At 40.9% G+C, this 27,558-nt stretch overlaps 1 protein-coding gene across 3 annotated transcripts in view; it reads right to left on the bottom strand.

The window, feature by feature from the left end:
* Positions 1-13,251, bottom strand: part of unc5db (unc-5 netrin receptor Db) — a 115,298-nt gene extending 102,047 nt beyond the window's left edge. For all 3 annotated transcript variants that reach the window (XM_081713311.1, XM_035526293.2, XM_081713295.1), the window contains exon 1: positions 12,907-13,251. In XM_081713311.1, the coding sequence (XP_081569437.1) occupies positions 12,907-12,991 (85 nt within the window). In that variant the 5' untranslated portion in view covers positions 12,992-13,251. The remainder of the gene's footprint in view (positions 1-12,906) is intronic.
* Between the last annotated feature and the right edge of the window lie 14,307 nt (positions 13,252-27,558).

Consider the following 27,558-nt stretch of genomic DNA (forward strand, 5'->3'; position numbering starts at 1 on the left):
CTCAGCCAACAGCTACCGCCCAAAGCTTGAATTTAAAAGGGGTTCAGCGAATGAGAAGAAGCATCTAGTGTGTGAGCTTTGTCCATTTATAGGTTAAAAAAGAACCACAGCACAACAGGCATGCTCATCATATCAAGGTAAAAAGTTTCAGGTGCTTGGAACTTTCTTAGCCAAAGTATAATTTAAAATAAGACTTCACTAACTGAGATCAACACTTATTACCATAACATTTATTACTTCTAGGGACCTGTTGCTTGTGAAATCCATAAACAAAATACAGCAGGAAATGCAATAGCTGATCAGATGTTGACTGTAAGCAGGGTTGGGGGAGTTTTCAACCAGGTGCCTCACGTTGTGCTCCTTTTAAAGGACCAATCAGAGTGAGAAAGAAGGCTGCTTACACCCAGCATGATCCACACTGAACTGCATATTACTCATCATAAGCCACGTTCACTTTACAACGGAGCGGAGATGCTGCTATGGCAACCATAAATGCACTGGCCTTTGGAAATAAAAAAAAAATTGGCAAAGTAGAGAGAGGTTGAGTGGTGTGCACTGCCACTTTACGTGTTTGCAAAAAATGTGACCAAAACATTATGGACAAAGCACACAAACAAGGATTACATTTGCTCCAAGAAATGTACAAAATGTGAGCATTTGCAGCAAAGAGCCAGCCAGGCTCAAAAAAGGCACCTTGCTTCAAAGAGGGAAATATATATGGTCAGTTACTTACAAGGACATGACAAAACGTCACTGGGTACTTTTCAAGGAACTCCAGAATACCACCCAGCAGACTCAACAGTCTTCAGAAAGGCTGTCAATGATATGCGTGTTTGACTCTTCCAGTATGGCTGTCCTCATTTAGTTAATCTTCACAGTCTGAATGTAGTGCATGAACCTATGAAAAGCTAGCAGGAGTATGTGAGAAACACCTTAGAGACTGATTTATTTCACATACAGAGGCTCCATCCTATAGAAAAATACAATAGGCTGCCTGCTTTATGACTCCCTTCGAAGGGCTTCCAAATGTGAGACATTAACATATAATAATTTATTAAATTTAGCTCAAATGACAGGATTCCGTGAACATATTTTAACATGCAGTTTGAAGCCTGTGCATGTTTATGATGTTCAAATTCAAAAAACTTTGAAAGCACAGAACTACTGTTGTACCTAACTGTTGGACGTAACATCTGTTACAACTCAAAATATTGCCTATCACAAAAACCCATCTCACTGAAACAAAACAAGAGGGCAGTAGGTGAATAATGCAGGAACATAATTATAATGTGCACTGTGTCTGTGAGCACTGCCACCATAGGAACCAATCCAGGTTGCTCACCCGAGGGGTCTCAGAGGGACCTGCATGGGGCACAATGACTGCTGACATCATGGAGAAACATGAGGACATATGTGGGGTAAGAGGTCAAAGCTCAGTGCAGGCTGGGTGATAGGAAGCAGAAGGAAATAAGTCTAATCCATGTGCTCCTGTTCAGCACTGCTGCGACACTCTTCACCGCTTTCCGCCTCCTACATCCTGGGTTCCAGATTTCATTCCGGCCGCATCTGCCTGTGCTCCGTGCCGGGGCCACGCTTGATGCTCAAAGGGCCAATTACAGCTCAGAGCAAAAGCAGAAATCGACTTTTAGCGGGCCGAGGCGACTCCGGGTGCGAGTACAGCGAATAATGATGCCGGTTGCAGCCGCCCCAGTGGACAGCTTTGTGCTAATCCATGCTCAGATCTGCACTGTGTGTACTATCAGGAGGTCTGGACTCGGCCAGAGCGGCTTTCCATCAAACGCTGCGCTGTGCACAGAAAGCACAGAATTTCCATTCAGCTGGATAATGATCCTCTGCAAGACCCTACACACCAGTTCTGTCTTGTCCCGCAAAATTCATCTTTCTCAAATCACAGCAGAAAAGGAAGCTGCAGATGTACAGATGAACCTACAAACTGGCATAAAGGCATCAAGTGGCATGCATTCCTGATATAAAAGGCACTTTCTGTAATACACTGCATTGACAGTGTGCAAGCTGCTTTGTGTTAATAGAAGTTTAAAGAAAACCGAAGGGCATCAATGTGGAAATCTGGTTGTGGGCTAGTCTGAAACAGCCTCGCAAGAAATCCTGCATCAGCCATGCTGACATTTAGGCCCCCCCTACATCTGCAATAACTGTAGCAGATTTGGTCTCATCAAAGGCAAGCAGTGATGATGACAAAGGTGGCCTTTAAGGGGGCCTTTGACTGAAGACAAGCCAAGGAAAGTAACATTTATCAAAGTCTGATACCAAGGACTATAGCCGCTGTCACGAATGTCATTTATCAAATTATTTCCCAACTCCAGATATCAAAAGCACAATAAGTATTAATTTATATATTCTTTATACATCCAAGATATGGCAAAGATTGTTTAAAGAAAAGATATGTAATGTTTATGCTTTTTGCTTTTTAAAAGATATGCTTAAATGAAACTAAAGAAAGAATAGGTGTGACCAGTTTTTGGACTGGTACTGTACAGTAAATTCCAGCACTTTCTAATGCACTGTGAACACCATGTAGCTGACTTCTTGTGTCTCTGACAAGTCCCTGACCAAAAAGCACCTTCTCTCTTTTCCGCGTGATGAAGCCATGGTTCTTCAGCAGCTCCGTTCCCATTGGCTGCCCCATCCAGCAGCCCCACCCAGCAGGCCTGCCCAGATGCCCTGCCCACCCTGCTGCAGCCACACTGATTTGAAAGCCATCACCTTGTAATTATTTTTACACCGTGGCTGTCCTTAGTGAACACTCTAATGGCATAACGCCCGCCTCGTTAAATGCAGACTCTTAAGCAATTCATATTCTAATTGACTTAGTGGGCTGCCAACAGAGGATCAATTACTGGACCATTCCTGTGAACACAGATCTATCCACCACAGACAATGGCAGGCAGACAGACTGTTTTCCTATGCAGAAGAGACCTTGTTAAATTATCTGAGATTAGCATAGTGTTAAGCACATAGTCGATGCAATTAGTCTTGGGCCAGTGTTCGTCAAGGTCTGCACATTAATTTAATGATTTACTCAGGTGAAGCATCAGTACAGATGACTAGATCATGCTGCCTGAAAATAAACTTAATATAATGGTAAATTAAACTGGAATCACGCAAGAATACATCTTATTAAGATAGATATGCATATTTCTCTGCATAAATCTTCCCATAACTTACCTTTTTCCTGAAAAAAGGGTAAGTCTTTTGAAGATTATCAAATTGCTGCCAATGCCATATAAAACATGCAGGTCAAATGTCTTGAGGTATGGTTAGAGATGGTTAAGTGACATTTATTCATGCGGTCGAATAGAGGACAATGTTGATGCTCAGGCAACAAGTCTCCAAAGATATTTCAGATGGTAACAGCTGGGGGAGCCCAGCTGTCTACCCAGTTCAGATAAGCAGGCCCCAAACGAGCGCTGCTGCATTCATCCCGTTTGAATCATCCCCCGGTGCTTGAGAGTCAGTGATACTCGCAGTGCAACTTAATCACACAGACCGCTGAGTGCCACTAATTTCTCCTGTGCTGTCCGTGCCATTCCACGGACTCTTCACCCGAGGAGCAGCAAATGTAACTGGTCAGAACACCTGGGGATTCGGTAGCTCTAGTCTACAGCTCTCTGCTGGGATCAGAAGAATGTTTGGAGCTCCCATCCATAAGATGCAGGTGGCAGGGAGCCAGGGGCCAGTTCCGCTCTCGTGCGAGCCCATTCATCAGCAAGAATCAAACTTTAAGCATCATGGAGCCAGCTGGGAATTGGGAGTTTAAATTCATGAAGAGGCACAAAGGGAAAAGATTAAATAAGTGTCGGGGAGTGAGTCTTAATGGTCTGCTCTTAATCTCTCGGAAGCTGCACAAATATGCAAGAGGGAGGACAAAGTGGAGAAAAAAGAAGAATAACAATTTCCATTTAAAATGCAGTTTCTTGGTCGGTTCCTCAGGGATGCCGTTTTTTCCTCCATGTCAGTTCTCAGTACCAGGTGTTCAGGTGTTCAGTATTCTTCACACATTGGCTCAGGTGTGTGTGTGGAGGTGGGACAGAACAGAAATGAAAAACATTTGATCAGATTCAACTCTCAAATGCACAGTTCTTGGGGCAAGGGAAGCACTAATTTTTAAACAGAATATATAATTTCATGTATAACAAAGATAATTGTACCTTTCATCACAAGCCAAGGTATTATATCTGTGCATTAGAACAGCGCACCTGAGCTATAACAAATCGGCAGTCGGTCACAACTCCTCTAAATGGAGCTCTATACGACAAGCATTCTGTTCCATCTATACCTTGCTCGACATTCACCTGTGATCTTGAAGGAAAAGGTGACATTTTCAAAGGCTCCTAATTCGTGGTGTGATGCTATATTTAGTAGGAACTCATTAGCAACGCCATAAGCCCTAGTAATAATGAATCCACTACACCAGCTGAAGAAGTTGAAAAGATTTGACATTTTTGCATCTGAGCTAATAATATACACTGAAGGAGATGTGGGGGTCTTGAATATTTTAGTATTACAAATAAACCATACACTAAATTGTTTGGACTAGAATTTACACTTTAAATTTGTATGTTTATGTGTTAATTTAACACATATGCCCTAGCACATAAAGCCCTAGTCTTGATATAATTAAAGTACTGCAAATTACAGCTGCACAATACGGCCACAATATTATGGTTTTTTTGCTGATAATTAATAAGACAGGCTTATATTATTTTGACTACATTTATAAGTCACCATGCATCTTAAGTCTGTATGTTGGTATTACATCTACTTCACATAAGGTTGCATAAATCGGTGAACAATTTCACACTTTAGGTGCCAAACCCCATAAGGCCCTTTGTTCCTCAACAATGTCCACAGATCCACCTGTAACATGCCAATAGCTTGGGTTTCAAATGGGAACATGCCTTAGCTATCAAAAGGACAACGACAGAATCCATTAGAGTGAATAACAGCAAAAGTTGAAGGCTTATAAAACAACTGATTTGGGCCATGTGCCAAAAAAAAGGAGATCTCATGGCCTTTGCTGTTGTAATTACAGTCCTCTAGGGAGGACTCTTCTCAGGATCCATCTCCTCTTTCGTGGTTGTTACAAAACAAGCTCCCAGATTAATGTTTTCACAATTTTTTTTTTTTTCCAGAGCACCTAACTAAATATTCAGTTAGTTCGCTTGAGCTAGCTAGCAGCATTCACAGTCTCGATTAGGGGACAGGCCACATTAGCCTAGCTCCTTAATTATCAGGGATAGAAGAAGCTCATTAGTACTGTTTCATAACCCATTACCCATTTTATCTGTGAGCAAAATAAAGCCTTGAAAGCCCAGAGCTCTTTAGCTCTGGCAGGTCATGTGGTAGACTGAGTGGAGTAGGGTGCTAGCAACACTAACATTTTTGGATTTGCTTGCCAGGAAACACACACGTTATCACACTACTAAATATGTAATTAGCGCCAGGTAAGAGCAACTGACAAATACTGTAACGGTACATTTAAGTTGTTGTAGCAGGCTGGATTCATTTTCAAATAATGAATTATTATTTTAGCAAGTCAATCACAATTACTGTGGGCTGTGCTGCTGTTGTGTATTTACATTTATATAGTCTGGTGTACTGTACTGCATTGTGCAATTACACTTATGTACTGTAGTGCATTTACACTTTATAGTCCTGTGTTTGTGTTATAACATACAGGACCAGAAGAAATCTCATTATTCAAATATACAAATTTACAGCTCTTTTGCAGACAGTCTTATCCAGAGTGACTTACATTTTTATCTGTATGACAGATTGTGTGCTTTTTGGGAATCCAACCAATGACCTTGGTGTTATGAGCACCACACCACACTTGCTCAACTAGGTAAGCTACATGATCCTGTCCTCTACAGCAAATCCACAAACACCCTTGCCGACAACAAGGATATCGGAGTACTGCTGGCTGCACGGTGACACCCAAAATCTATCAAAAGGGCAATAACAGGACAATGGGCTGTGTTAGAGAAATTCAACAGATTACATGAAACAAGACCAATGAATAACAATGATAGATCAAGGCCCAAAAAGAAGCAGATTTGGGCTGTGTGGTGGAGAAGGTTGGGCCAGTGGCCTCTACTGCTCTGATCAGAATGCTCAGGGTTCGTACGTCGGTGCACATGAGCACGACGGCTTGGACTGTTCTTGGGATCCATCCCTTGCTTCTCTATCGCTACCAAACAAGCTCCCAGATTAATGCGTCCTCTAAATATTTAATAGCCGGACTGCAGCTTACATTTCTGCCTCACTGCTCTCAATGAAGTGCTTATTCCAGACAGCATAAATATTTCAAACTGCCCCATTAATTATTTGAACCCTGCATGCACAATCAATGTGTTTCCATTAATTATCCTTTATTCAAAATTCATATTTGCCTGCTCGCTCATTGAGATATTTACACAAACAAATGACATCGCAAAACAACTCCATCTGCATTATTAATACCAAGACACGCTCCTCTAATAAAATGCCACAGCAATTAGCGACACAGTTTAGGACAAAAGCTGGATCTGAGGCATGACACTGCTCGGAAGAGTCGGCTCGTACGATTGCTGCCTGTGTGTATCTGGTGTCCAACCTTACAAGTCAGCCTAAGATGAAAATGTCCTGCGGCATTCGAATACTGATCACGTGAGAGAATGGTTCAGGTATGTTCCATTCCATGTCTTAGCGTGAGCTCTTGTTGTGCTTATGAGACAATATTCACCCCTGGATCAGCAGTGGCTTTTATCACTCAGCAAGATATTGGATCACTCATGCAGAAGAGAAGCGGGTGGGGCATGCGAGTGCAGCAACATCAGAGAGATAGCTTGTCTTCGGCATGTGGTCTCCCGATGTTTTCATGTCTGTAAATCACCGCAATCGTGGCACATCAGGTGAAGGACACAGGACACGTGTGCTGTCTTCACAGGCGTCGGTCAGGCCAAAGCACAACAGTCTTGAGCGGCGCTACCTTTGCTCCGGCAAGACACAGCAGGCTAGTCATATCCGATCCTGCAAAATTACAGCAATTCAGCTTAGCTTTGGTCCTCCCCCAGTTTCTTGCACTCCTAAATGCGGCTTCAAAGGCTCAGGAATTAGCACAAGCCACGAAGTGGGTGTAGGTTCAAGCCAGAGAAGCCACACGTGGGTGTCCTCAGGGGGCACGTGGGGAGGGGTTGTGATGTCGGCAAGAGGGGGCGAGCCCGGCCTACAGGAAGCTGTGCTTCCCGCCACCTCTGGCACTGGTACAAAAACAAAAGAGTGTCAAAGATCGAAACTTGGAAACGGCGAAAACAGGAAGGAGGAAAATAACTCAAGGGCAGGCCAAAGAAAAAAATTAAAGTGAGAATTTCTTTACCCGAAGCAGCTAGATATGCAAGGTATGTAAAATGGACGGGTTGTGGGAGTTAGAGGAGGTTTCAGGCACCACTCAGGGGACCTCAGGAGGAAACGAAAAACAAACAACATGGAAAAAAAAAAAACAGACCAGAAATCAATGAACGGCATCACGATCAAAGTTTAGCACACCTCTCCCCCACGTGCACACACACAGACACATATACTTAGCAACCCTTTTGAACTGTTGTTATCCAACCCCACACAATTGTATCCGTTGTGTGTGGTTCAGTACAATATGCTTCTCTATAAAAGCATGATTCGGCTTTAAGTAAACAGAATCGCACCGCAATCTATACAACGAACGCAGATTGGATTAAGTGGACTTCAAGAACCAATTACATGATCATGCTGGTCTGTGTGTGTGAGTGTGTGTGTGTGTGTGTGTTTCTTTCCCTCCCCCAATTTTACTCACACTCCCTGGCTTGCATGTCAGCTTTTCTCTCCCAACTCATCTCTCTCTCTCTCTCTCTCTCTCTCTCTCTCTCTCTCTCTCTCTCTCTCTGCATATGTTAGAAACACAGCTTAGCTTCCATATGTTCAACACAGACTGAGAGATCAGGCGGGTGATGGAGGGCTTGTTGACGTGGTCACACTGATGCTGATGCATATGCATCAATCCGTATGTATGTATGTGTGTTTGCATCCATCCATGGTTTTCCACTACAGCTGGTCATCAGTATGATCCCAGCTTGCATGTAATTCAGCACTTGAAAACACAAACAAACCACTTAAGAATGATTGGGCTTTAAAATGCATAATGAAAGAAGGACTCCACATTTCCAACCAAAGGTTGGTGCAAGAAAATACCTTTTAAAACACTATGGAATTAAGACACATCGCATCTTGCATCCCTTTTCTCTGGTGTGACCGCGATCTTGGAAATGTAACAAAGCCACATCTGAATAAACAAATCCATCAGAACAAACAAGGAGAGAAAGTCTATGGCCTGTTTTTACAGCACACGATTGAAACGAAGTTATGGTTGGTGCGTTTCACAGCTCCATAAATAGTGCGGACAAAAGCAGGCAAATCCTAGCATCCTCGTGCCCGCACGTCTGAGAGCGAGCCACTCACGAAGCACTCTCGTAAAGAGTTTGCTTTATCCCTCCGCTGTCATCGGTAATTGCAGCTGGGGTGGACATCAAGATCTCACCAAGGTATGCGGATACAAAAGGCCTAAGCAGCCGTCGTGTTTTGAGTGGACCTGTCATAAAGCAGAAACTCAAACTCAGGCTAGACAGACTGTTTTAAATGTACATAATGTCCCAACTATATTGTGAAGGACAGGTGAATTAAGTTGGTAGTCAAAGCAAGGAAACTAGACAGAAATACTAATATGCATGTAGGCACACATGCACAGAAACCAAAAGCAGGTGAGAGAAAACAAAGCACTCGCAATTGATTTGATTGTATCAATCTTAAAATAGGCCATTTGATAAATCTTAAAATAGGCAATTTGATAAATCTTAAAATAGCCCATTTGACCAAGGATGAAAACAGTGCTGCTAAGCATGAGATAATGAAATACACCCCCCTTCGCACATCTGCCCCGCCCGCCTTAGCAGTGATAGACTGAGCTGGTTTCCAGCAATGCTGCTGTAAATCATGGTGTGTGTAGAGTGAAAGTCAGAGCCATTCTCTCTCTCCCTCTGTCTCTCTCTCCCTATGCCGCTTTCTCTGTCGCTCTCTCTTTGTCTGTCTCTCTCTATCTGTCTCTCTCCCTCGTTCTATTCAAAATAAAAATGTAAAGATGGTGGCTGCTTCTCTATACCATTTCCTTATATTCCTTTATCTGGACTGCAATGCAAACCCGGCCCACTGTGCTGTTTCTTATGGTTCAGACTCTATGTGAAATTAAACAAATATGCATACAGACAGATAGAGAAATAGAGAAAAGACAGACACACCGATACACACAGATGGATAGACAGACAGATAGTCTTATTTGTGGCTGCCTGCTATACATTTAGACATTTTAAAACTCTGAATTTACTGAAACCATCACAAGGTCAACAACCTCCTCTGACAAGCATTAGCTAAATGGACTGGCTATAATTCACCTTCTGTTCAAGAAGAACTTTTGCAAAAAATACCTTTTCAAAAAAAAATGAATGGTATGATCACCTGGAACAGGTAACGCTAACCTACCTTTAGTTTTCTGTGAAAGCATATTCCCCCAGATACACACACACACGCACACGCACACGCATATCGTACTCTACCATGCAACATTCTTCATATTTTCGTTATTGATTTTCACACTCAATTAGTTTTTTGTTTTTTTTTCCAGTGGGCTGTAATTATCATGGAAAGGCAGAGAAGAGGCTGCGGGCACCAGCCAAAGGGCAGGGCAGCAAAGCACACAGAAGACAAGTCTGGAAAAGTGGACAATGTCTGTCTTATCTCACACAGCCACAACAAACAACTCATATACTCATATCATGTTATAAATAAATATGAATATTTTAATATGATGGCATTATTCTTTTTAACATGATTGCCTCAACATGTTATGGATTTCTCCAAGAAGTTCAGGAATGCAGGCATTTACTCCCATAATTTTAGATGTCTTTAAGACACTCTGAAGTATCTGTTGAGTTTGAAGTTGGTTTGAAGGCTCCTCTAAGTCACTCTACGGGTGGGGACAGATAGAGACGGATGGACCAGGCAGCCCCTGCTCCACATGATGGAATACCTGGGTCAGGAGAGGCTGCCTCACACCCTGCCGCACACCCTCACGAAACGAGCCGACAGTGCCGCCAATGGACGAGGCCTGGCTCCGGTTAATGGAGTGCAAAACAAAGGAGTTTTCACTCCTCCCACGGCCTGAGCTGCATGCAAACCACCGGCTAGCAGCAGGCGAGAGGGCGGAGTGAAGGCGGGAGCGCACACAGATCCTTTCTGTGCTGGGTGCATACCGAAGCATGCACGCAGAGGGCCGGCGGGCAAGAGGCGAATAGACAGAGGTCACGCGCTGCTGTTCTTAGCTCTTCTGCCAGCATGAGCAATCATCCAGGTGTGGAAGACAGGTGTATCCGCCACCATCACTGACCAGCAGCACGCTGATAAGGCCTGGGAGTCCACTTGTAGGTCACATGTCCACATCCAGAGTTATCCGCTCTTCCACCAGGGTGCCGCATACGTAAGAATTGGCCATTACATGCGGGAGGGCAGCCTGACTCATAAATTACCCACCATTAAGGGCCAAACGAGGGCAAGTCCAGCTAGCTCAGCCCACGCAGCAGTGACAAGATGGCAATTCCATTACTGCGCAGCGGCTGTGTTTCGTCTGCGGATGTGCTGTTGTTTGGTTTCATTTAAATGTAAATTTGCACGCACAAGCCTGAGCGCATAGCCGCGGTGTTCGCGAGTGATGGTTTTCATGATGGGTGTGGTAACAACGCAATCTTTTCGCATTGACCTTCACCCAATGGACAAAGGAAAGCAACTGTTCATGTTTGCCACACTTTTGCAGTCTTGGAAGAACCATGAACCTACACAGGAATTGTAATAAGACAACGCCCTTAATGGGTATGTGTGTTCCCATGTGAGTAAACAAAATTGCCACATCTTTGGGCAGTGGAGTGATGAACAATAAATGTCATGTGAAAAAAATGGGAAAGAGATTGAAATGGAAGCTGGGGGTGCACTGGGATAAGACGAGAAGGCCTGGACAGTGCTTTAATCATTTACCTTCCCTGATTCATGGTATGAAGCTCTAATGTGAGTTTTTTTTTTTAGTCCTGAAAGTGAACAGCAGGCCAATGGAGCATTTGGCCTGGCTACATAAGCATTTAAATAGAGAAGAACTGATTGAGATCAATGTGTAACCTTCTACTTACTGCTTTGCACTGATACCCTTGTGGGATAAAACAGCTTGTCAGCAACTTACTGGCAACTTCCTGACTGGAATAGTAGGTTGCAAATGTATCCTGGGATGTTTGTTTGTTTGTTTGTTTTTTATACAGACTAAAGCAAAGTCATGAGCTACATACCCTATAAGCCTAGTGATTTTCTGTGGATTTTTTTTATCTGAGCTCTTATTGTCAAAGTAAATGTAAAATATAATACTAAATATAATACAGTGCTAAATTTCCATTACGTTAATTCAGTAAGGGCGTGCCATCAGAAGGCGAGACGGGGGTGGGACGCGCACACGCGGGCCGGGACTCACGGAGATGCCTTTTTTTCTAAGTTTCATCCAGACCACGCTGAGATTGTTAAAAGCAGCCTGGCACGGGGAATAAATCTCGATTTCTGACCCCACGCGTGAGCCGCACTCCTTGCGAAGAGACCGCGCTCAAACGCATCGATCTCGGCACGTCTCCCACAGCGCCGTCTGAAGGGCAGCTCCTGAAGGATACAGTGTATATAGCACAATATTGCAACTGCCTTTCTTACAGTTTTGGATACAGTAGCGTTTGAATGTTTCTCCTGGTTTACTCAATGTGGCTGTGTGATGTAGACTGTGTGAGCAGAAAAGCAAAAAAAAACACTTAAAAAAACATTTAAATGGAACTGCTATAACGACTATAAAAACTGCTGCGGTTCAATATTCATTGAAAGCTAAACAAATGAGACATTAAATAAGGAACAAAATCAATTTCACAAATTTCATCAGAAATGTGCCCTGTCGGAAACGCACCGGATTAAAACCAATGAGCTAATCGGTTTAATTAACGATAACGTCTTCTGTCTTCTCATAGCCCACCTCGTGATAATACCTTCACGCAGGTGCGCTAAGAAATACGCCACAAAAACAACGTCGAACTACAAGAGGAACACCAGGGGACGGTTCTTAAACAGAAACGGTTCCTGTTTTTGTACATACAGGAACATAGCAGAACTTTGTTCTACAATAAATACCACAGATGATTATCCTTGCAGGAGGAGTATAGCTCAATGATTGGAGGTGATTCAGTAACGAGGTGGCAGGCAAGACATTGATTAATTGATTAGTAGTCATAAAACACGTCGCGCAGTGCTGTCGATAGAACAAAAGCGAGTAATTCTACCGCAATAAGAATATATTATCGCCTGTTGCATCTTCTTATTGTCAGACGTACCGGGCTACTCGATTCTGAGTAGCCCATTTTACAATGAGAACAATAGCAAAACACTCTGGGGAATGCGTAATTACTTTCTCCCGTCAAGAATTGTTTGCATAGCTATTATATAGATTAGAAATATGAGCTACTTGTTTTCTATATTTAATAAAATCGAATTATTTCAGTTTATAGTTCATGCATCACCAAACTAAAATCCAGTCACCACCTCGGCAACCGACGAGCATGTCCGGACTTTTCAAGCGGCTAACTGTTCTCTGTAGAGGACCGCATCCACAACATGTGATTTTTAAATGATTTTCCAACAACAAATAGACGACGTATGTACAGGTACAAAACGAAATAGTGTTATAATTGTATTAAATACTGCCAAAATTCCGTTTCTAAATGCTGTTCTTACCTCGGGCGCTTTCACACTTTGCGCAAAGAAAAAGAACTAAAACGACGTCCAGACAGAGCCGACGTCCGTTCCTTGGAGTTAGCATTTCTGTTTTCTTTTCCTCAGACGCGTTTGCCGCAGACCATTTCTTTCCCCCTTTTTCAGGCTTTGGAGAGCGCTGAAGAAACGGTTTCGAAACACAGCACTGAAAAATGCTGCACAGTCTGTCTGACTTCACTGACTGAAGCGAAAACTATCGGCGACATTTCTTTCGCTCCCAACTTCTATCGCCAGAAAGTACAAACTACGCTCTCACCCAGGTCTTGAGTACCTTGCCACAGTCTTTCGCACTTCCAACTGTCATGCGTCTGCAAGCTAAGCTGGCCAATGGCGCAGCGCGGTGGGCGGCGATGAGTTCGCAGCATCAGTATCCGTTTTAGCTGTATCACGCAGCAAGCGCGAGTGGCAGCGCGCAATTACGCGAGAGCGAAGCTGTTGCCTTGCCTCCCTCAAAGAACAGCAAATTAGTTAGTTTTTTTTTTTAAATATCTTGTTAGAGGTGGTTTTGATATAATCACAGTCAAAGAAAGGCAATAAAAGATCATTAAGCCGCTCTTCGAGGACCTAAACTCATCAAACATTGACATCAAATATTAACTCGTTTCTTTTTCTAACCAAATTCAAGAAACCGATGCGATTGTTATATGGATATTGCGTATGTGCTGATAATGACATCAATAAAGCGAAAGGGAGGCGTCCTGAACTTTGTGTTGTCTAGGCGCACTTATTTGCCGTAGACTATTCTTAAAATCAAACACACACTCACCAGAAACACCTACTTGGACCTACACAGACAATAATATACAATTAATTTTTTATATAGATAAATAGTTGCACGGTATATATACTGTACTATATACTGTACTATATATATATATATATATATATATATATATATATATATATATATATATATATATATATATATATATATATATATATAATAATTGCACTGTCTGCTCATTTTGTATTTGTCCTGTCCTGTATTTATTATTGTTTAGTTAATGTTAATTTAATGACATTTTGCACTATATTGGACTGTTTGCACTTGTGTAGCATGTTGTCTGTTGCACTGTTGTTTTTGTGTTGCACCATGGTCCTGGAGGAACATTGTCTCGTTTTTGTTGTGTACTTGTATATAGCTGAAATGACAATAAAACCTCTTTGAACTTGAACCTGAACTGTTGTCCATCATTTGACATGTGCAATTCATCAAGCATTGTCTAGCTGACACTCACAGGTCAGTTTTTTGACCACAGTACCACTGCTAGCTAGATGTTGTTTGTCAACACAACAATGACATGGTCATTGTGGTTACTGGCACAAGTTTGTCAGGTGCAGCTGTGTTGCTGGGTTTTTACATTTTAGTGTCACTGCTGTGTTAAAAGTGGTCTGCCATCCAAGCAGTGGCCATAAACTGACCACTGATAAAGGATTAATTAAAGATAGCTAAAGACTAACAGTGCTCTACAAGGTGTTTCTAAAGGTCTATGTATATTATTGGCAGTTATTACATTCATGAAGGTTAACATTTACATTTTCGTGTGTACATCCATCAAAGATTCACTCTTGGATTTTGTATAGTAAAAAGGCTGGTTTCTTTCAAGAAGAAAAAATGCATTAGACTATATATATATATATATATATATATATATATATATATATATATATATATATATATATATATATATATATATATATAAAACATACAGTAAGCAATTGTTATATATAGACACAAGTTATAACATAAATTATGATTTTGCTACCATATAGTAATCTGACATCTTGGATAAAAGCTATACTGCAAACAATCTTACTAGCTGTGTTGAGCTTTAAAATATATCATGAATGGGCAGTTATTGTTTTCATTGAAGAGTAAATAGATGTAACAAGAGTCAAGACTTTTAATTTGTTACATTCAGAAGCAGACAGCTAAAGAGACATCTCAGTGGAAGGATGTTCCATTATCTACTCAGTTATCTCGCTTTTGAATCTTTATTCAAAGACTTATGCCATTTTTACTTTTTCTTTACCATTTTTTTTATCAAATAAATGGACCGTCAACATGAAGATGATTTCATGACAGTTATTCACTTTATTCTTGCCTACAGATATAGCATATGCATATATCCAGTCCTGCAGAACTTTCTTCATGGAGTAGAAAGTGATTTTTTTCTTTACTGGGGTGGGAAGGTACACCCTCTGTACTCTATATAATCTACCAGTAGGAATATGCATACCTGTAATATGCAGAAGGGCTAAGATCTGTCCTAAAGCTCGTTTACCTTAAGCTAATCACCACTGCCTTTAGGGCCGACAGAGGCACTTTTCAGAAAAAAAACCCCACAACTTCTACTGCATATTCAAACAAGGATTTGTGCCTGAGGAGGCAATATTACATTCGGGAAAAAGCAATTCAAATGGTTAACATGCCTAATCTTTCATAGAAGATGGCATTTAGGAACACAAGATTTTGCTGTAAATTAAATTATGCAAAGAAGAAATTTCAAGCCCTGCTTGTTGTTTTGTTTTCATGGAGACTTTAAAACAATTACTAGCCTTAGAAAATCCATTCAACACTGGGGAAACCTAGGTTTTAAGCCTGATAAAGTAGGACAATTGTAACTTCTACATTTGATTATTAAAGCATCTCTTATGCTTGACAGAGTTTGCAATTTATCTGATTTTCACAGAAAATGTCAGTGGGAGTAGGTAAACCTCAGATTCAAACTTAGACTACCAGCAAAACAGAAGCAGGAAAACTATGGGCAGCCATAATTAAAGTTATGTGAATAATAAAATTGTCTAATATTATCACACTTGTGCCACATAATACAAACAACTGGCCAATAAGACACCTTGAAACAGATTCAAGCTGACCAATGAACTCCAGGCTCAAGGCCCCACTCTCCATCACATTTTATAGCTGTCTGAAACACATGAGACACAGCCTACAGAGTCATTTTCTCACGGTCAAGGCAAGCTCAGTAAAGCAATAACATGGTATTTGCTGCTTGGTCTGGTTTCCAAGGAAACTAAAGATATCACCTGATTTATTTATTATTTCTTTTAAATAATTATTTATTATTCTCTTTTATGTGAATATGCATGGAAGATATTCACCACAGGAATGTTCTAAAACTTAAACTTGGTTTTCATATGAAACATCATGAAACCAAGGCATCTGGTTCCTTGAGTGCTAGATTTCAAATGTGCAACCTGTAAATTGAGAGTTACTTTTGCAGCTGTTTTCACAAGACAGGAACACTTTGGATTTGATGTCATGGTCCAAAAAACATACTTCAAACTTACAGAATGCCAATAAATACAAATATAGTCAGCGATACAGTGAATGGCTTTCAATAAAGCAGTACATTATTTTACACATAAGTAGATTTCTGTGAGATTCCATGCAGTGCATGTCTTTTATTAACTACACATGTTCAAAGTTAGCACATTGAGCATAACTTACATTAAACCAGATATTTTATTTGTTTATGATCTGTTGGCTGTATTTAACATGAACTCTGTCAAAACATCTCTCACAGGCAGCTGTATTAAAAGTATTTGTTAAAATAAGGTAAGTCAATGGTTGATGCATTTCACTGACTGACTGTTCACCGACTGTAGCCACTGGTCTGCACGGGGAGCATATCATAGCCATTATCATGCAAGCTGGATTGATTGGTTGTCGGTTCTGAGTGGCACCTCTAAGTGGCTGCATTGTATGTTTCATCATTGGGGTCCACAGTGACTAAAGAGAAAGAGGGAAAATAATCCGTCGTGTCTTTATCAACCTGACATTCAGAGAGATAACCACTGTCAAATGGGCAAGAAGGAGACGGAGTTTCTGAGAAAGACTTTAGAAATATATGCTTTAAAAAATCAAACGGTCCTCCGGAGAAGACTGAATGCAGGCTGAATACTGTGAATAAGTAAGGTTATCTTTTTTTAAAGAAGGAATTAATAGCAGGTAATTGACACAGAGAAATAATTTTGTTAAAAGATATTTTCACTTGCTAAAATATAATGTTCACAACTAGAGCATTAAATGTAAAAGGTGGTTCAAAAGTATATTATTTAATTGTTAAGATGAAATTTCTATGGTGGCAAGTTAATGTGTTGTTAAGGAATATGGTAGTGAAGTGTATAATTGGGGTATTCTGTTGTAAGTGATTAATTATATTTGCATTTTTAATGATACTAAAGATTTTTTATATATAAGCAACAGTTATTTTCTCCACAAGTTACAATCTTAGAGAAACCTATTGCAGTTACTGGGTTATTGCATTCTTTACCAGTTTAGAGTAACACCAGTTGTAATTTGTTCTTTGAGTTATTTGTAATTCCATTATGTTTCGCAATTTAAAGATACTTCTTGTTGTTTGTGGCAATATATGATACATTAGAATTGGAATTTGAATATAAATCATTTTGTTGGCTAAGTACAATTACATTTACAAGTAATCTGTTTTAGTGAATCTAGTGATTACATATTGTGACTATATAGATTATAAACTAAGAATACTAAAAAATAAATGTGACACCATCACTTTGAAGTGCCCAAATATACACATACCTGGTATTTGATCAGGACATGCAAGACTATTCACAATAATGTAGATTTGCAAACACTTCTGTTTAGAAGCAGATTCATGGATATCACACAGTCTGTGACACTGTGTCTGAAAAAGGAATGTGACTTGTAAAATGTGCAAAGGGAAATATCATCTTGTTGAAGGCAAGAAATGTGCTAGATGTGCAAAATGTACAAGTGTAGTCCTAAAATGGTAACACAGAATGTGTGAAATGATCAGCAGTGAGTCAAAAGCTCTGTTCAGAGCTGATTATAGAGTGCCACTGCTCACTAGAGACCTGTTGAATCTGGTGACCTGAAAGTCTGTCATAGTTTGATCCCTTGTGCCTCCATGTCATGGAGCAGTAACTTTGCTAGAGAATTTTACAGAACAGCAATAAGATTCCATAATGGAAGCTAATCAAATAAGTCACACTGGACGTTTTTTTGAATGACAGAAGACGAAAAAAATACAATCTTTACATCCGTCTTTGCTGTGGTAGAGCAGTTCAGCAAAGTTCTTCATCAATTTCACTCTGAACCACTCAGACATTCAAACAGAAGTTCTGAAACAGTCAGACATTCAGACAGTAGTTCTGAAACAATCAGACATTCAGACAGAAGTTCTAAAACACTCAGGCAGAAGATCCACATTGCGGAACGTATCCGAAAGGGTGAGTAACAGCCTCTATCTAATGAGGTATCCACTTTTACTGCCTCAGGTAAAACAGAAGATGTGTTAACGCTGAGTGCTTACCTCAACATCTTGTACAGCCATAAGTCAAATACAGTCCTGCCGGCATCGGGTCTCAGGGTGCGTCCAAAAGCGGGAAACTTCATCATGAACATTTGCCTCAAGCCCAGGGTCTTGGTGGGACACCATCTGGAAAACAGCTAGGAGGCAGCTTGTATGAAATTGCTGATGGTGAAGGAATGTTGGGAGTGTGTGCTGCGAATGACTGTCTGCAGTAGCACATGGACAAGTGCACAGTACATTCAGGGAGCATTTATAGCAGTGGAACGTGTACTACAGCACCAGAGGGTGAGGTGGCCCAGCCTCACGGTCCGCAAGAAAACTCCCAGCAATAGCAAGGATTTGACAACCTGGCCAAACTAGTGATATAACAGACAGCACTTAAGGCTAATCTAATGAAACACTGATATCTTGGATTGGGTGTCTGTGACATGATTCTGTGTTCATAAATGTGCACATTATGCTTTCCATGGGGTTACCTGATTAACGTGGTTCTGAATTTTCTAGTCTCCCACAAAGATGGATAATTGATTTAAGAGAAATGGCTTACTATGCATTATACCACACCTCAAAAGGATGTAACTGTGTGGTGACGTAGATATACATGTGCTAAAATACAGAACAAACAGACACACACACACACACATACACACACACACACACACACACACACACACACACACACACACACACACACATACCTGCACACACACACACACACACAATCAAAAATAGAATCTGCAAAATTCTGCAAAAATATTACTCTAAACAAACAAACAAAATACACTGGACCATGTCCTGTCATGGTGTGATGTCCTGTTTATAGCATGATGTGATGTCCTGACATGGCGTGATGTGATGTCCTGTCATGGTGTGATGTCCTGACATGGCGTGGTGTGATGTCCTGTCATGGTGTGATGCCTTTTTGTCAAGAATCATCATGGTGATGCAATGGCTGCTCATTTATAGTCCTGTTTGTGTCCAGTAGGTTTGTGTACATCTTAAGAGATTATTCATGTTTTTAAGAACATGTGAAGATGTGGCTCCTTATGTTGTACCTGCATGTTTAGGCTTCCACTGGAATAGGACATCCAGTTTATGTATTCAAATAACACACACATACAATAGATTTTACATACAATGCAATATAAATCACCCAAATTGAGTCACCCAACAAAAAAAAGTATTGATTCTCATTTAAAAAAGAAAACTGCTTACAAAAAAAAGGATATACTGCAAAATGTTTTCAATACATCTAAATACAATTTATATAGTGTCACATTAAGTCCCCTATTTACATTTTGCATGGGAATTCACAGTTTGTGAATACAAAATGATAAAAACACATTTGCTTTTGGAGTCATTTTGCTGCCCTTTCTCTTGTAACCTTTTTATTTTCTTTGAAATAATCTGAGCTGTTTAGACATTGCTTTGTTTCATATGCTTGTGTTTTTCATCTTGAATAGCAGATCGATATATTCATATTACACCCTCACACTCTAAGTGTGTGTGCATATGTGAATGAATGGACCTAATGTGTGTGTGTGCGTGTGTGTGCGTGTGCGTGTGTGAAAGAGACTGAAAAAAGAGCAAGAGAAAAAGAGAGAAAAATAAATATGCTATAGATATCAAAACTGGGTTTGCTGCTTACCAAAGCAGATGGATTCACTGCCTGAAAACAGTACACTAGATAATAGAGCTCTACGCTCACACACCTCTAAGACAATCCCTACTGAGAAGTCTAACTAGATGTGTTATAAATGCAACAAGCAGGGTGGGTGCAGAAGAGACACTCTGTCTGTCCTCGCAGTTTTAGTAACGGGGCCCGACAATTATTGATCCTATTCTCTTATGCTTCTGTTTTTCATTTTTCACAGTGCCCTCCACATAGCTCTTGGTCATCGGGAGTCGCTGAAAAGAAAAGAAAAGAAAAGAAAAGAAAAGAAAAGAAAAGAAAAGAAAAGAAAAGAAAAGAAAAGAAAAAAGAAAAAAGAAAAAACTGAACTGCAGAAAAATGAAAAATAACATTTTGGGCATTATGGTGGATGGGGGGTTTCTCTGGTGGAGAATTGGACAATAAATCATGTAAACTCCCTCAAACACATCACAAACCATACATCTGTCATCCAGCAGTGGTTAGTGGTTAGAATGCCATCCAGCAGTGGTTAGTGGTTAGAATGCCATCCAGCAGTGGTTAGTGATTAGAATGCCATCCAGCAGTGCTTAGTGGTTAGAATGCCATCCAGCAGTGCTTAGTGGTTAGAATGCCATCCAGCAGTGGTTAGTGGTTCGAATCCCATCCAGCAGTGGTTAGTGATTAGAATGCCATCCAGCAGTGGTTAGTGGTTAGAATGCCATCAAGCAGTGGTTAGTGGTTCAAATGCCATCCAGCAGTGGTTAGTGGTTCGAATGCCATCTAGCAGTGGTTAGTGGTTAGAATGTCATCCAGCAGTGCTTAGCACTGGGTAGCCCTTAATGGAGAATGCCTCATGTGTGTGGAACATGCCTGTGAACACCATCTTGAGACAGGATCAAAGACAGAATTAGCCCATATGGTGACACACCGACGTCACTCATCAAATTAAAGAACATCTCTCGCTCCTGGCTGGCCAACTGCTTGTTCGCTGTTAAAGGAACAGCTCTATAAAACAACACTTATGTGGCTGGAAATTAATAGAGGTTACTTTTGCTGGTTACTGTCACATGATTTTAACTTGTGACCTTAGGTATTACTCGTTGTCATTCATGAATGGCGGAATTTAATTTTTGCGTGTGAACCTGACCTTAAGTCTGTGCAAAAGTGTGGCCAACTCTGTCAACTGCCATCTAATTGCACTGGGTGCATTTTGTCTTGGCTGGCAGTTCTTCTCAGCCCTCGAGAATAGTGGACACAGAGTTCTTGTTTAATGTTACCCGAGACCTGGCTCAGCTAATCAGGAGATTAAACTGAGATTCTCCAGGAAGATGAGGGAGTCCTTGTAATCAGATCACTTCCAAAGTTTCATCTGCAATTTAAATGTGTATGTGAAAGGTCTTGACAAAAATATCTTACACTTAAATCTTAAATAGATAAATTAGGCTGGACCTGTTGAGGAAGATTTCACTGAGGAAAAGTGTAATTTTATTCATAGCTTCCAGACAAAAAGACTAAGCTCTTTTTCAAACTCTAATGACATAATAACTTTGCACTTCTCTGAAAAGGTCACTTGATAGGCTCCTGTCCTCTATGTTTCAGATTTGTGACATAAAACCTTTATAGAAGCAAATTTAAAATGTTAGGCAGGTCAAATAGCATACTGCATCAAATAAGACACTCCAATTTTCTCAGGTAGCCAAGTTGGCCACTTTTGTAGCCTCAAAGACACTCAGCCACTTACCATCGCTTGCGTCTGTGACACAAGCAATGTGACTCTTGTTGTATCCTGCTGTGCCAAGTCCCATCCATGAGAACGTAATGGGCCATATTCTAATTGGGAATGAAATATGGCAGAGATTCTCTGGAGCTAAACAGAGTACCAGACCATAATTGGAGAACTGGAGAACTGCGTGATTATGTGTCAGTCTAGTGTTCTCCTAGGATAACATTGCAATTCTCTGTGCACCATGAAAGCTGGTGGTGGCAAATAAATATATAAATAAATAAAAATAGAGGGGGATTGATGGGGACTCCCCAGTGATGCAACTGGCCAAGACAACTGTGTTCTGTGTTTTATTGTTAGGATTCAAACATGCTATATATATATATATATATATATATATATATATATATATATATATATATATATATATATATACATACATATATATATACATATACATACATGCATGCCTCTGGCTTTGTTGAGTTTTTCTTGTTGATCTACAATGACCTCATGTGGATTTGTACTGGTCAGACCTGGGTGTCTGCCAGCCCACGTATGCACACAGCTCGCGCTTCCTCCAAGAGCTGTCAGTTGCCCTACCACACTGCATGAACAGCAGGTCAAAAAGACCTCACGTGTCCCCATGTGCTCACCTTCACGCTCCCAGATGGGCTGGCCCCATTGGGCATTGTATTCAGACAGCTGGTGAGAATGGGCAGTGACGAACACTGGGAGGGGAATTGGGCAGAAATCCAGAATTCGGCAGAAATAAATAAATGAGATAAATGGAGGACTGATTGAGTGTGCAATGTCTAGTCAGTTGTTTATTCTGTATTTCTTTGGGAAGCAATCTATGAAGGACTCTGGGGTCACCACAGTAATTTCATTTTGTTTAAAGCAGAAATTTGATTTTGTTCAAAGCATGGCCTCTTAGAGAGATGTCAGACCACTAACTGCGAAATTCTTAGCAGACCACGGTCCTCGTTAACTCTGACCAAATCCCTTCTCTGGGTACAGTAGCTTCATCTCAAATCACCTCACACATTATGTCACAACAGACTGACTGAGCATGTTCTCATCAATATCACCGTCTGTGTTATTCAGCCTGAGGCGGTAATAAATTATAGTTATTGACAGCAAGTAGGTATCAGTGGTGTGAAGTGAAATGACAGAGCATGATGTTGGCATGGCGTCTGTTCGACCAACTGCCACGGGGACTCCGTCAGACCCCCAGTCAATTACTCACCACACAGCACGTTCACAAAGAGTTTAGTGTAATGCCGGAGATTGTTGCCTCGCTGGGTGCGAAGCAGCAGAGCGCAACTAAGAAATTAAGCAAACCAGAAGAACAACAACTACAGGGCAGGGACTAAAGATTTGCCAGCATTTATTAACCTCTGTTTTTCCCTCTTCTACATAAGCAAGATAATGAGGTATATGGTGAATGTATGAGTCAATTTTTCAACATAATATTTAAACCTGCATGATTATAGACTTTGGACTGTTTTTCTGACATTATCTGACCTTCTTCAAAATATTTTCCTCAGACACTCAGAGCAGCATAAGAAACTGCAGACTAATTTTCATGTTTACCCACAACCATGCGGGAAACATTCACAAACCACCCGGCAGCTGCTTTGCTGCAAGACCACATTTGCAAAGTACTGACGTCAAACATGGCGAAGTTTAGACGCGGGCCATGCCCCAGCATTGGGCCCCAGCGTCAGGCCCCAGTGGCTGGCCTGGAAGCCTCTTCAAGTAGCCCCAGATGGGATCTTTCCCCGGCTCAATCACGGGCAGCGTGTTAGCCCAGGTAAAACGGGGCTTTTCCATGGCTTCCTCTGCAGAGGAGATGCAGGGTCAGGGCAGCAGCCAAGAGTTATCACCCTCTGGATATTAATTTGTCTAAATCAAGGACAAGGCTATCCAAAGGAACCATAGACCTTCACTCATCCCCACCACCAATCGGGGGGGTTCTTTCCTCACTCACAAATCAATCTTCAAATCAATGGGGCCGCAATAGAGCCCCAATGGCACGAGCAGAAAACACCTGCGTTCGCGTCATCCAGTGCACCATATGTTGCCCTCAATCTTGGAAGGTGGAGGGGTGGATATTGATGATGTGCACTGGAAAACACAGTAACGCCACCAACAAGATGAGTGGAGAAAAAAACAGATGAGGGCACAGATGAGTAAATAGTATGGATTTCTGAAATAGCTGAACCACTATTAAATACAGCAGAAAGCAATCTTATAAACTAATTTTTGTTTCTAAAAAAATCAAATTAAAAACAATTATTAGTAATTCTGAATTAAAGTGAATTAATAATACTGAAGTACTTCATTTAATTCTGAGGATAAATATCATTAAATAACAAATGTCATGTCTGACAAAGTTGTAACACAAATGATTTTGCACTTAAGGTATAAAGTTCCGAGTAGCTCAAAAAACATTAACATCCTATGCACTGCAATAAACTGGATAATTTTCCAGTCCTGCTGAAGAGGGGAAAAAAAGGAAAAAGTGCATGTGACAGACTGCGTTTCCATTTTCTCAGCACATTTCTATAGAATCCAAAAATCAAAAAAAGAAATTTAATTTCAGAAGGTGTTCCTCAGTAATGGCTAAAGCAGGAAGATTAATAAAAGTACTGACACAGCAAGGGCAGCTACTGTTTACAGAAGCAAGACTGCGCTGCCTTACAAACACTGAGCAAGAGCTGCAGTTATGCAAGGAATATAAAGTGCTCATTCTGGTTGACTGTGAGAGCAGTGCAGAAGCTATGCTAATCGCACTCACTTTTAACATTTTTCCCTTTCTTTCTTTTCTCCAGCAACACTTCCGTGCGCTCTTTTGGCTGGTGGAGGAACGTTTCCGTGCTAGCGGTAACACTAACAGTGACCAGCTGTTGAGCTCTGAGCTAATGGACTCTGCCACAGATTGTCTGGATAATGAACCCAGGAGGAGTGGAGCCAAGAGAGTTTTACAGAGAGGAAAAAACAGCATTCAAAGTGTTGCTGTTAGCGACTAGCGACTGTTAGTGCTAGGTGCCCAAAGTGAAAGGTGAGGGGGAAAAAAAACTAAACACTTTCCCCAACCTAATAGATTGTCTTACTGATTTTTTCATTGAGACAAAACTCCTGGAAAATCGCACTAGACATGCAGCGGAGTGCTCAGCCAACTCCAACGTTTGAGTGGTTTGCTCCAGTTCAGATTGCGAGCATAGAAAAGAGTTTGTTCTGTGTCTTCCACATTTAGTCCTGTGGTGTAATGGTGGTGGTGGTGGTGGGGGGGGGGGGGGGCTTCAGGGGTGGTCAGGTCGAAAGAGAGGGTGAAAAAGCCCCAAAGACAAAATCTATCTTTGGCGAGGTTACTGGGGACTAGGAAGGGAGGAGGCTGAGGGAGAGAGAAAAAGAGAGAGAGACACCCACATATAGAGGGGATGGGGTGGGGGCGGGGACTCGGCACTGGGCCCAATGATTCAGTCAGCACGTTTTATCAGTGCGACTGCCCCATGAATCAGACATTGTGCAACCTCTTATGTGATAAATACCCGCACGAGGGGTCTCACATACAAGATAGGCCTCATTGTTGGAAGGGCCTGGCCTGTATTTCACACGCCAGGCTTTATGGGTGATGGATGGGGTGAGGCTGAACCATAATTCTCGTCCCCTCTCGCCCTACATGTGCTATTGGAGCTGGGAGGTAGATGCTAGCACAGAGTAAATATGGGGTTCCAAAGGGATCAGTGCTAATTGAAGCTCTGTATAGGAGTTATGGGCAAAACATCATGTTAAAAATTAGGTTTTTAAACCTTTTTAACATGTCTTTGTGGCATTTGTTTATGTTAGAAGAAATATCATGCAAAATAAGCAGCAAACGCCATAGCTGAGCATTCTGGCTCTGGAATGCCAGTATATTGATGATAGTCTCAAAAACATGGATTCAGACAGCCGGGGTTTCATACATCACATACCTAAAGAATTACTCCTGTCACCTTGCATGGTGAGGCTTTCATTATCATTAGCATAACATTACTGCGAAACAAGGGGTTTCAGAACAGGTGAGCTACATATTCTATTTTGCAAACTAAGTTTCATTACTTTTGAAATGAAGGCAGAGACATGATTTGTTTTCTGGTGCAAAGTTGCAAAAGGAGAAAATGTCAGCCTTTGTGTATCAGCAAAGGATCTGAAAATCGGAGAGAAATGGATGCAGTTCATTAAGAAAAAATCTGACTGTCCCAGACAAAACTCAGATTTGCAGTGGTCATTTTCAAGAGTCCTATTTTGAAACTGTTACATTAAAAAAGATGGGTTTTAGTACAGAACGTATAGTAAAGCCCAATTCCTTTCCATCCATTTATCCTGTGAACAAGCGAGCATGAGCCAGCATGCTGGTCAAGTAAGTTCATATTTCTTGTGTTCTATCCTTTGACTGTGAACAACAAATCTGCAGCTTGCTAGATAATGTTAGACAGTGTTAGCCTGCCAAGAAACATGTCAATTATATACAGTACATGCATGTATGCTTGTCTATATAAAGTATACAGCATGCAGGATTTATATCTACAGTGACAGGTTTTGCATAGTGGCTTGTCCTGTGTATCTGGCACCTGTCTAGATGTGCACAGTCTCTTTTTTTATCTGTCTTCATAGTGCTTCATAGCCAGTAACTTGCCATCGAGGGCCCTATAAATGTTGAGGGTGTTTTGGAGCATATAGGGATTCATTCCTCCAGCCCTGGGTGCACAGTTATGCAGGTAGCGGGGTTGAAGTAATTCCCTTAGTCTCCTTTCAACCTACAACACAAAATACAGACATAGCAATGTTGTACACACTTAGCTACATCAGAGACCAAACAAATACTGTCGTATATGACTTGTAATAACTCTGAAAATAATGCTATACTTGCAGCATTTTCCTGCAACAAATGTTTTTTTTTTGCTCTCTGGGCATTGCCACACAGTGAGAACATGAATACCTATCAGGAGGCATAATGTAAATATACGTATACACGTAGTATAGTACAAAATTAGTTATGAACTACATACGTTTCAAATGTTACTTCCTTGTGGCACATCTGGATGCTTACATTTATAAGGTAGCTTACTTGATGAGGTCCAAGGTTGTCTAATATTAGCAACACATTATTAGCTGTTCGATAACATAGTCAAGCAGAAGACTTGTGTTATATGATACCATCACATTACTACATTTCTACATTGTAGAGAAAAAAACAAAATGCATTACCATGCTGATACATTGACTTCTCACACTTCTTTCACACTTCTTCTTCTCCTTCTTTCCTTCTGGTTTGAATATGTATGGGTGAACTACCATCACTAGCCGTTAGGTAGCGAACAGCAGCTACAAATGCAGGAATATAAACTTGCCATTTTGTGTGTTTGATGGACAGAGTCAAGCATGTAAGCTTGACCTGGTTAAGGAGTGGGAGTCTATTTGCATATTCACAGATCCACACATAAGCAACGACGGCAAAGGTGTAGAGTTACATCTACGCCACTGTTAAGGCATTTTTTTCTTGGAAAAAACTTCCAAATATGTAATTTTGAGTTTTTATGGGTTTAATCGATGTCAGGAAAGGAACTTGAGAGTAACAATGATTTTCTGCATATGATGCTAATTAAATTTAGGACCTTGAGCTGTGTAAAAGTGTTGGAGCTTTCTATTGCTTTGGCCACATCATGACAGAAATTCCAATTGATTAGAGCTAATATTTTAGAACCTGTAATTATTTTACACAGCATTCCTGTGTATGATAGTTAAAGTCAGATCCTGAAGCGTGCTCGATCTGAAATTGGATATGGGCCAACTATCACCAATATTGGAAAGAAACTGCAGTCTCTTTTCCTAGAAATCCTGTGGCCACACAACACAGAGAGCTCAACAACAGGGAT

The sequence above is a fragment of the Electrophorus electricus genome, chromosome 1 (assembly GCF_041902795.1).
Source record: "Electrophorus electricus isolate QZ-2024a chromosome 1, ASM4190279v1, whole genome shotgun sequence".
NCBI lineage: Eukaryota > Metazoa > Chordata > Actinopteri > Gymnotiformes > Gymnotidae > Electrophorus > Electrophorus electricus.